General features: G+C 44.6%; 1 protein-coding gene across 4 annotated transcripts; it reads left to right on the plus strand.

Moving 5' to 3' along the window:
• The first annotated feature begins 601 nt into the window (after positions 1-601).
• On the plus strand, positions 602-10,372 carry cpeb1b (cytoplasmic polyadenylation element binding protein 1b). Of its 4 annotated transcripts, none has more exons than XM_065012301.1 (12): positions 602-709; positions 1,046-1,217; positions 3,132-3,359; positions 4,909-5,141; positions 5,392-5,656; positions 5,745-5,858; positions 6,030-6,134; positions 6,555-6,691; positions 7,387-7,585; positions 7,916-8,010; positions 8,464-8,544; positions 8,764-10,372. In XM_065012301.1, the coding sequence occupies exons 1-12, from the start codon at positions 695-697 to the stop codon at positions 8,872-8,874; spliced, it is 1,755 nt and encodes a 584-aa protein (XP_064868373.1). In that variant the 5' UTR covers positions 602-694; the 3' UTR covers positions 8,875-10,372. The 4 variants fall into 4 exon arrangements, with proteins under 4 accessions (XP_064868373.1, XP_064868375.1, XP_064868376.1 ...); XM_065012303.1 differs by having other exon boundaries at positions 6,030-6,119; XM_065012304.1 differs by having other exon boundaries at positions 1,046-1,166.
• Positions 10,373-10,948: the final 576 nt, after the last annotated feature.

Raw genomic sequence — 10,948 nt, forward strand, 5'->3', positions numbered from 1 at the left:
TCGGCCACTCTTCTCTGCCTTGGCAAAATGGCAGTCTTCTCATCGAACCACATCGCATTTTGGTGTGTAGGCTATACCACCCGTTTTTAAATCTAATTCACTAATTTGTCATGCCTCTGACATGCGCTAATGATACATCATAGTGTAGTAGCCTACAGTTTATTGTGGTAGGCTCGTGTTTTACCGGAACGGCGTACCCCCACTATTTATTTCGCTGGGGCCGCCTTACATGACCTTACACCTGATGCTGCCATTAGCAACTATATTATCCTTATAACGCTTCTTGTATGTGATAGTTTAAAAATACTCGGTTCAAGGACATACATCTGATGTATTCGAAGCAATTTTTGGCACCATGACTGTCTTTGAAAAAGCAGTTTATTTACACGAAGATTGACATTTTTCCATTCACTTATAATGGGGATCCTGTTTTCTGCTAACAATGCATGAGGTACACCGGTTTCAATGCGAGGGGGGGCAGTGTACTCGCCTGGCCATATGCGGTAAATACCATCTTCCCACTTGGTTATGAACGCAGGAAAAGTACTTGGCAATGGTACCGCCCAAATCACCTGATTGGATAGGCATACGTTTTCCTAATCAATGTGGATAATTGTCTACCGACTACATTCATAAGTATGTCCTCGACTTGAGTGGCGGTTGTTTGAAACATTTCTGTTAGATATTTCCTACCATGGCGTTTTCATTGGTAAGAAAAACACCAACGAGTAGTTGTATTTTCGCTCAATGGTTTTTGTTTTTCAACAGTAGCACATGAAAAGCATATAGGCCTAGGCTACAATTAAAAGTAGTCTGCTTCTGCTAGCCTAATAGGTTTAGGCCTAAATCTGTGTAAAATGGACAAAAAGACAATATCGAGACTTTTTGGCCTGAAAATAAACCTAGAATATGTATTATCCAGGGTGATTGATGTAGCTTACGAAGCCATATATTTTAACTTCAAATGTTAACATGTTCAAATGTTAACAAACATGACTTGAATGCCATCAAACGGATATTTTAACAAGTTTGTTCTCATTTCTAGAGAGACGAACTTCGACCCCATGACAATTGGGCACCAGAATCTGCGGCCTTGTCCACTTGCAGTAACGCGGACATATATCGTAGAATGAACACCATGCTGGGCAACTCTCTGGATTTTACTGGTGTGTGCACCACATCCGGCACCAAGGGAAAGCTAGATATGCTCCTGACCGGTAAACTTTCTCGCTGCACGTGCACTTTGGAATGACACATCGTTATGCTTGTACTCAATGGCAGTAAAGGGGAAACTATATACTAAACATACAATTTCCCCTTTTAATTGCTTTTTGTAGTCTACACCACAGCCCTGTCATAATAGTGGGAACAGCTGATTCATGCTGCATCGTCTGCAGCATTGCAGCACTTGTAGGCTAAGCTTTCCAGAGCTTGAGGTCTTTGCCAAGACTCTCAGCCACTGCAATTCTACTCTGTATTTCACCTGATATATTTCTTTTAAAATCAGTCATGCACTAGGCCACACAGCTTGGCCACTTTGTAGTTTCTACTGAATAGTTTCTAATGAATTGCATTATAACTTGTAACGTTGTTATATTCAAAGTTCTTAATATAAGGAAAATGCCAAAATGCACCCTGGTCTCAGAGCATTTTGTGTTCTGTGTAAATCCGAGACACTTAGTATATTACTTTTCGTCATCACCCCTTTTGGATGATGTATTACGAGTTATGTTAAAGAATTATCTAAAATAGATGATTTTAGGATTAGTGAAAGGGTTAGCTAACATGCTAAGTAGTTGCAAAGTAATAAGTAGTTGAAGCAAAATACTAAGGTTGTCAGTGAGATTCAAACTCACAACCTTTGGGTTGCTAGGCGTTCATGTTAAATGCCCACCCTGACCAACCACCTTAAATTAGATTGGTTTTATGTAACTACCAAACGTTACATAATATTCTTTGCAATCAGTATTTACATTTACTATGATACGTCTAGTCTGAGACCAAGCTGCAAACCGTCTTACACTTTTATTTGTATGGCTTCAACTCAGTTGGCACCAATGATTTTTGACCAACTTGTCATGCCTTATTATGAACCTTCCATACAACTGTGTAACCAGACTTGGTGCATATTTTTACTTTTATCATAGGCTAGTATGATTGTAAATTGTTATGTTTCAGCATAAAAAATGAAGATTATGACTTTCACATTTTACAAAGGTTACAACAATCATCCCTCCCTCAGATTGGGTGTAAATGATGCATTGTAAATCTGGCAATATTAATCCAGCTAGAAACAAAGCTTCAATGATGGCCTATCCTCCTCCACCCAACCACCACCCCTCTCCTCTGCCCAGCCTTGAGTTGCTGAATCAGGACTGTAGATAGCAGTTGGATGCTGTCCAGCCCTGAAGTGCAATGGGGCAAGCTGGCAGTGCAAATCACTCTGTCCTCCTACTTCTGATCAGTCAGCTGCTGCGACTATAGCTTCTGTGTGTCTGTGACACTGGCAAATCTGGGAGGGTGAGCCAGCCAGCTCAATACACCAGGGATTTCTGCTCTCAGTGCCCCCTCCTACCCTGCAGCTAGAACACTACCACGCCCATCTCTGCCGGTCCCCCACCTTCTCTGCTCATGACTCTCTCCCTCTGTCTGCTGCATCTCTCTCTGCCAGCTCACTCAGGAAACTAGGCTAGAGCCACTGTTAGCAGCAGCGGCTGGCTGCCACCTCCATCGCTGACAGACGCTGTGCCGGGGGAGTCTGAGAATATCTCCAACAGGAATTTTTCATTACCCAGTTAGAGGAAACGGAAGGGGGGGGGGTGGTGGGTGAGCAGATGTCATTAGCAGGGGGTGCGAGTGAATCAGCAGTCCGGTCACATGCTAAGTCGGTCAGTGATTCAGATGGAAATGCATGGCAGTTGCAACGGGCACAGTCGCAGCAGGTTCACCTGATCAACATGCAGGGAAGGGTTGCTACAGTCTGACTTCATTTCTATCAGTAAGATTATGTTTTTGGGAAAGCGAAGCCATTTCACTCGACACCCCCTCCCTTCTCATGTCCTCTTCCCTCGGGCAGATGCAGGGTGCTTAACTGTTTATTAGCTCATCTCTTTCTCCTCGTTCCTCCACAGACCTGCAGGAATCGGAGCTGGCTGCAGTGGGCAGCAGGATGCTCTTCCCCAGTAGCAGTGTCAGCGGAAGCTCTCTCCACGAGGGCTCCAGAGGCCTGCCAGACGTCAACGACCTGGGCCTGGGCCTCCAGTCCCTTAGCCTGTCCGGCTGGGAGCGCCCCTGGAGCAGCCATGACACGGACACACACACCACTGCCGCTTCCCAAGCCCACACCAGCTCTACCTCCAGTGAGTACTGGAATACTTCCTTTGTATTGAATATTCAAATATACTGTTGACAAAGTGTACATTTAAGTAAAGACTGTGTACATTAACATAAAGTCTTTGGCTGTCCTGTTAGTCTACTGTACGACCTGTTCCAATGTGCTGGGAAAAGACTGCTAGTTGCTAGTCTGCTACTTCATATTGGATTTAATGAATGCTATAGCCTAGTTAGGTTTTGTGTGGCGTTGTCAATGTAACTTGCTATGGCTTTGAGATGGTATGCTGCATTATCAGTAATCACTTCCGTTCAGGTGTTGGCATTGGAGGTTTCTCTTGGGTTTGGTCTGTTGTATTTTAGTGATACTGAGCTTTTGTCATCCCTAGATTTAGATCTTTCATCAGGCTGTTGCAGAGAATGATGAGGCAGTTTGTCCGTTGTCTGTGAACCTGCTATTTATATCCCCAGACAGGGTGAACTTCAATTTAACTTGTTTTTCAGATTCAGTAGTGTCCCTACTTAATTGACTTAAATTCTGCATTTTCCCCTCAGGATGAGAGGTTGAATATACCTCCCTCAAACACCTTGTACATAATTATTTGTTTTGTGGATTATCTCATTCCATGTTTTAGCTTAATGACATTACCCTGCCTTCACTCAGTGTTGCTTCCCATCTCACTTTGTACTGACCCAGTTCTTGTGATGAGATTGCGTCACAACATATCCATACAATCCCAGACACAAACTTGTTAACAGCACTGCCCTGAATGGGGCTTCTAAAGTGGGCCAGTACAGTCAGATTCCCTTGGCGCCTCGCTGTTCAGCCCACTGGGACAGCTACAGACCCACAGTAAATATTTGGTGTGGTTGTCAGCTGATCCAGTCCGCGTTGTCACATCAGCCCAATGATCGGGGCTTGCCTTGCTCCTTACAACCAATGAAGTTCTAATGCTGTAGGATGGTAACCATACTACTTGTACGTTACACCTATAGTTTCATTATGGAATGTTGCATAGCAACTACAGCAAGATGTTAGTGTTTTAACCTTGTTCTCTTCTCTGTCCTTATGGTGTATTATCTCTCCTTTCAACGTCTTGGTACCACGAGTTCAATGGAAACTATTTAGTCATGCATTTTAAAATGGCTGTGTTTGGCTAATCATCTGAAATGCTGAGCGTCTAGTCATAGTCTAAGAAACTGTCAGTGTGGCAGAACTCTAATCTAGAATAGACAGATGGCCACAATGCTAAGGCCTGATGGTTTATCAGTCACAATTACTCACTTGTAAGCATCCATTTTGTAACTAGTAGATACAAATGGGCTCCCAGATTATTTTCCTGTTTTTGACAGTGTGCCCTACAACAGTGGATTCCCTATACATTACAAATGGGTCACATAGTTACATTCATCTGATATGATATTTATCTGCTGGTTTTTATGCTCTCTAATCTGGGAGTTGTGGACTGAAATTGATTAACGGGTAGGAAAGTGATAGTGCTGGTTGAATAGCCTTATCTCAGCTTCAGCCTCTGATGCTGCTAGTTGTAAGATCTGATTAAAACTCTATGGTCTCAGTGCTGGACATGCTGGGCAGTCCCCTGGGCCAGATCCTGGGCAAGCCCCTTGGCTATAACCCCCCCAGTGAGCCCATGGGCACGGCAGCTGACTTCCTGGAGAAGTTCCCCGGCATGGCTCGCATGACCAGCCGCCTGGACTCACGCTGCTTCCTAGACTCGCGCTCCAGCAGCCCTGTAGACTCTGAAACCAGCGGCTTCAGCTCCGGCTCAGACCACCTCTCGGACCTGCTCGTAAGTATCTGTGTACTTGGGGGGTGGTGTGTATGTATGTTTGTAAACTTGAAGTGCTTTTTGAATTGATGTAACTGTAAATTACATTCCACTCAAATGATTGTCATGGTTGAGATTTCATGTTATTTTTAGGGTCACACTTTTAGTTTGTTGATCAAGTTCATGTCATATTTTGTTTTGATTTAGTTTATGGCGATTTTCTGACCTTTCTGATGATCTGAAGGAATATCTCTAACCCCCTCCCAACCAGTCCTCCCTGAGGATCTCTCCCCCCCTACCTTTCCTCATGTCCAACATGCAGAAGGACTCCATGAGGCTGAGCTCTCTGGGCTCCAGGCTGGACTACCAGGACCACGGCTCCCCTCTCACCCCACCGCCCAGCGCCACCAGCTCTGCCACGGCCCTGTCCCGCCGCTGGCCCGGGGCCTCAATATGGCCCAGCCTGGACCTGCTGGAGACACCTGACGACCCCTTCAGCATCGAGAGGGAGGCCCGTCTGCACAGGCAGGCAGCCGGTATGGGATGATGCTAACACGCTCAGCTTTCTTTTGAATCTACACATTCTACTGCTGTTAACCAGCTCAGTCTCGACTTTCCCTTCAGCTGTAAATGAAGCCACCTTCACCTGGAGTGGACAACTTCCTCCCCGCAACAACAAGAACCCTCTGTACTCATACAAGGTCTTCCTGGGAGGAGTACCCTGGGATATCACTGAAGGTACAGCTGCTTCACTGTTTCCATGGCTTTAAATTGGCTCTTATTTTAGTAGACACAAACCTGGGGAGAGGAACAATGTTAAACAATTTTGAATCTAATTGGTTCACAGCACACTGTTTCTGTTTAACTGACCTATTACTGGTCTTTGACTGCTGACCCTTTTCTCTCCAGCTGGTCTGATCAACACGTTCAGTGGCTACGGCCCTCTGAGTGTGGAGTGGCCCGGTAAGGATGGAAAGCATCCTCGTTGCCCTCCCAAAGGTAATATGCCCAAAGGTAATGACAGGCTGGTAGGATATTTACTCTTATGGTTCTAAGGTGGCACAGTGGTGGGCATTGGGCACGCAGTGGGATGGTGAGTTTAGACACAAGTGTACTTGGTCATTCAATGGTTCCCACCATCCCTATCTCACACAAACGTGTGATTTGTTCAAGAAGTGGAATATTCTGTGTTTCTTGGTCTACCATGTTGACAGAGTTTGAGAATACTGCTCACCTTGTTGTCTTCAGAATGGAGGTCTGAGTGGATCGTATCACTTGAGGACTCACTAACAATTCAGAATAAACAATGAGCAACACTTATTGGAATGTCTTTGTTCACATACACCATACTACTTCTCTTGACCCCTAATAGACTAGCAAACTCCCTGTCTGTCAGTTCGCCTGGTGTTGACGCTCTGCTGTGCTCTGCTGTAGGCTACGTCTACCTTGTGTTTGAGAACGAGAAGTCTGTTCGTGCGCTGCTCCAGGCCTGCACCCAGGACCTGCTCCACCCTGAGGAGAACGGAGAATACTACTTCAAGATGTCCAGCCGCAGGATGCGCTGCAAGGATGTGAGTGGGGGTGCTTGTGTGTCCTAGTGACCGCAGCCTGGGGTTTTTGACAAACTGCTGTGTTCAAATTCTCTACCCTTTTCTCAAGTCTGAGCCTCAATAAAACATCATGTAAAAAATCCCAATCAAAATTTGAGCCTCTCTCGAACATGTACACCCACAAGCCTCAAGATTTATCTGAAGGTACATAGAAAAAGTTTTAAAAAATGTTAGTGTATATATGGAAATAGTTTAGTTCCTAAAATGAGGTTAAATGCATGTAAAAAATAGCTCTACAGAACTCTTTAGAATAAACATCCTTTTTTTTGGGGGGGTGAGAGTCTGTCCCACGTAGTGGATCTGTTATTCAATGCATTTCTATGGACTAATGGCAGGAATGATTCATCAAATAATTTGTATTAATAGTTTTAATACTTCAGGGAGTCTTAAATCAAATGTCATACCATGGATAATTTAGCCAATCATTAAAAAAATCCATGTTAGCTTAGATGAGCCAGTTAAGGGCTGCAACAAAATGAGACCTCTGGGGGGGCCCCTGTAGAGGTTCTGAAAACCACTGGTTTAGTGGAAAAGAGCTGGAGGTAAATATTTTATGTTAACAGGATATCCACAAACTTAACATCTGAAATGTTAAGGAGAAACACTGCTAGACTATTGCGACACCTATTGACACTTCCTCCTCTCTGATCTCACAGGTGCAGGTGATCCCCTGGGTGATCTCTGACAGTAACTATGTGCGCTGCCCCTCCCAGCGCCTGGACCCCAGCAAGACTGTGTTTGTGGGTGCTTTGCACGGCATGCTCAACGCAGAGGCCCTGGCCAGCATCATGAATGACCTGTTCGGCGGAGTGATGTACGCTGGGATTGACACGGACAAGCACAAGTACCCGATAGGTGAGATACTACCGTTGAAAGACTGGCGGTGACTTGCCATGACTGTAGGATTATATTGGGTGATGTAGCTTTATTGTGAATATCTATGGGGTGTCTTCTGTAACTGTCTGAAATGCAGCAGTCATTAAGAGTAATGTACGTTGACAGGTACTGCCTCTGCATTGCTTGCCATTAGAGCATTTTGTGACAACTGGAGGTAAAGACTTTAAGAAGTAGGCTCTTTCTGTCTGGTTTTGACCTTGCATTGTAGGCTGGCTGGGTGCTGTAGGCTGGCTGGGTGCTGTAGAGTGTGTAATGGTATCAATCCTTCCTTAATCTCATGATGTTCAGGTTCTGGGCGCGTCACCTTCAACAACCAGCGCAGTTACCTGAAGGCTGTGTGTGCAGCGTTTGTAGAGATCAAAACCCCCAAGTTTACAAAGAAGGTAAGAGCCGTCTGGTTTTAAACACGTGACCAGCATCGACTGCTTTCAACTATAGTGAACAAAAAATATAAATGCAACAATTTCAAAGATTTTACTGAGGGACAGTTCATATGAGGCCCTAATCTATGAATTTCACATGACTGGAAATACAGATATGCGTCTGTTCAGACACCTATAAAAAATGGGCCTCATCTCCACCACATTTTTGTGCGTTGAAAGATTACCTTTGCGAAGGAGAAATGCTCACTAACAGGGATGTAAACACGTGGGCAAAATGAGAATCTTTTTGTGCGTATGGAAAACATCTGATCTTTATTTCAGCTCGTGAAACATGGGAACAACACGTTACATGCGTTTATATTGAAGTGTTATGGCATATTATCACTGAATTGTAATGAAGGGTAAGTCTGCCCTTCTCTCAATGGTCTGAATATAAGCACTGATGTCCCTCAGGTTCAGATTGACCCCTACCTGGAGGACTCCATGTGCCAGGTGTGCAGTCGCCAACCCGGGCCGTTCTTCTGCAGGGACCAGGTGTGTTATGACATTGGGTTGATGTGAAGCTAGTATTACAACTGTATCTGGTCTAATCATGTTCAAGTATGCATCTATCCACTAAGGCCTCCTACTAAGCCTCTATTCAAGAAGCATACATTTGTGTAAATAAAGTTTTATGGTATTAATGTTTAGGCACATCAATGGTACACATGTATGTGCACACAGTAAGCTCACTACTACCTGTGTTCTCCTCAGGCCTGCTTTAAGTACTACTGTCGCTCCTGCTGGCACTGGCAGCACTCCATGGACCTTCTGAGCAACCACCGGCCCCTGATGCGTAACCAGAAGAACAGGGAGTCCAGCTAGAGCAGAGGAGTCAGCGAGGGGGCGGAGAACCCCACACCTCACGGGTGAGGACACACAGCGGGCGTCCGCAGAGCACGAGTGTCCAGCTGCTCCCGACACCAGGGGCACCATGGCACTCCCACCAGGACTGGGGGAGAAACACTGTAGAGAAGTCTACTGCTGCACTTGCTACTTTTTGCTGTTTACTTGTTCACGTTGGCACTATGCACAGTGACCTTGTTGGGATAGTCAGGGGCCCTTCCTTATGCAGTTTCCCTGACTTGTGGCCAGACGAGGATGTTTCAGGCCAGGGTTCAGAAGTAGATGAAAATGCCTTGATTTTTTTTTTCTTATCCTTAAGTTTTTGATTTTGTTTTACATGCGTTGCATATTGAGAGCATGCACGTCTCATTGCCTTTCGTTGGTAGATACCATACAGTGCCTTCAAATAGTTCCACCCCTTCCCCCCCACCCCCAGTTGGCTTACTGTTTTTCCTGTGCAAGCCAGCTGGTGTTTTTTACTTTGGAAGATGAGTTGGGCTTCATTTAACCAGTCGCATTTCAGACATTTTTACGCAGTTTTTTACTAATTTGTACACAAACGGTTTTAAGTCATGACAAGGAAATTTGGAACCGAATTCTACCTGGCGGCTTTTTAATTTTTTTCCCTCCCCTTGGTTTTTTCTCACCCTGAAGTATTAGTCTGGGGCTGGTGGTAGATTTGTTCTCCCTACGATGTTCTACTGCAGGGGTAGGCAACCCTGTTCCTGGAGTGTCGCAAGGTCTGCAGGATTTTGTTCCAACTAGGCACCACACCTGACCAATTGATCTGTTCAATGATTTCCTACATTCAACACACCTGGTCTTCCAGGTTGGTTAAAATATATATCATGTAGTGTCTGTGGCACTCCAGGAACCAGGGTTGCCTTACCCCGGTTCTACTGAATGGGCACAGGTTACGGTGTTGAAGCATTACTTTTCTTGTATTGTTGGGCAAGTTCATAAAGCCCAACGTTACTGGACACTGCTTCAACTGGGTTTTCAATCAATTGGATGGATCTTTACTGAGACGAACGGACATTGACGTTTTGATTGTAAGTTACGTAGTTTTATTGTTGCACTTTTTAATTTGCACTTTAGGAGAGGGTGGCAGTGATTTGTAATCACTGTTTTTGTACATCAACAGAGGGGCCCTGAGCCCGGATATGAACAGCTGCTTGTTTCCTGTTGAATGTAGAACTTCCACTTAGCTAAAAACGTACCAAGAGCTTGAGTAGACCTAACACAGCTTTCCCTGTGCTTTCTTACTCCATCGCCTTCCTTGTTCCTGTTGGATATATGCATATGAAGCTGTGTGCCAAAGACTAAGTCTTTCCCCCATCAAGTTACTCATGCTGAGCTTGTCTTAGCCCAGCTGCTTTTTAGAGTTTTGAAAGTCTACCTCACTGTGGTCTCTTTGCTGCTACTTACTGATGTGGATAATGTTCAGATTGGGCACAATAAAGGTGTTGAAGCATTACCTGTTGCTTCTGGTCTTACTTGTAAATGAAAAACTTGTGGTATTTCCATGAATGTGTGCATAGCTCTTGGATGATATGACTGTAGAAATAAGTAGATTTAAAGGGATGGAGTGCTTTTTTGAAGGTCTCTTTTTCAAGGCAATCATTTACCTCAGATCACCACCCTACAGCTGTTTCATGATATAATTAGATTAACAATGAGCCATTACAAGCTGAAGGAGAGCCGCACACTAGGAGCTCAGATGCAATCATTTAATAACCAACGTTTTGACAGACAAGCAGTCTTCATCAGGTACCACAATGATTGCCTTAAGTTTAGTCTTATCAACGTAAGCTAAATGTGGCTGTCCGTGGTTGATTTCAGTTCATGCAAGTAGAAAAACATGACCCACCGTACTTGTTGAGAAACGCCAATGCCGTAGCTAAATGGTCTCACTGCCATACAGTACACTATTTTATTGTCCTGGGTTACCTGGCTAATATGGTTGCGCGCCTAACTTCCATCCATGGGCAACGTTTGCTAGCTAACATTAGCCTTCTACATCTAGCTTCATATTGAACTTACAATCCTCTCA

This window comes from Oncorhynchus nerka, linkage group LG27 (genome assembly GCF_034236695.1).
Source record: "Oncorhynchus nerka isolate Pitt River linkage group LG27, Oner_Uvic_2.0, whole genome shotgun sequence".
Taxonomy (NCBI): Eukaryota; Metazoa; Chordata; class Actinopteri; order Salmoniformes; family Salmonidae; genus Oncorhynchus; species Oncorhynchus nerka.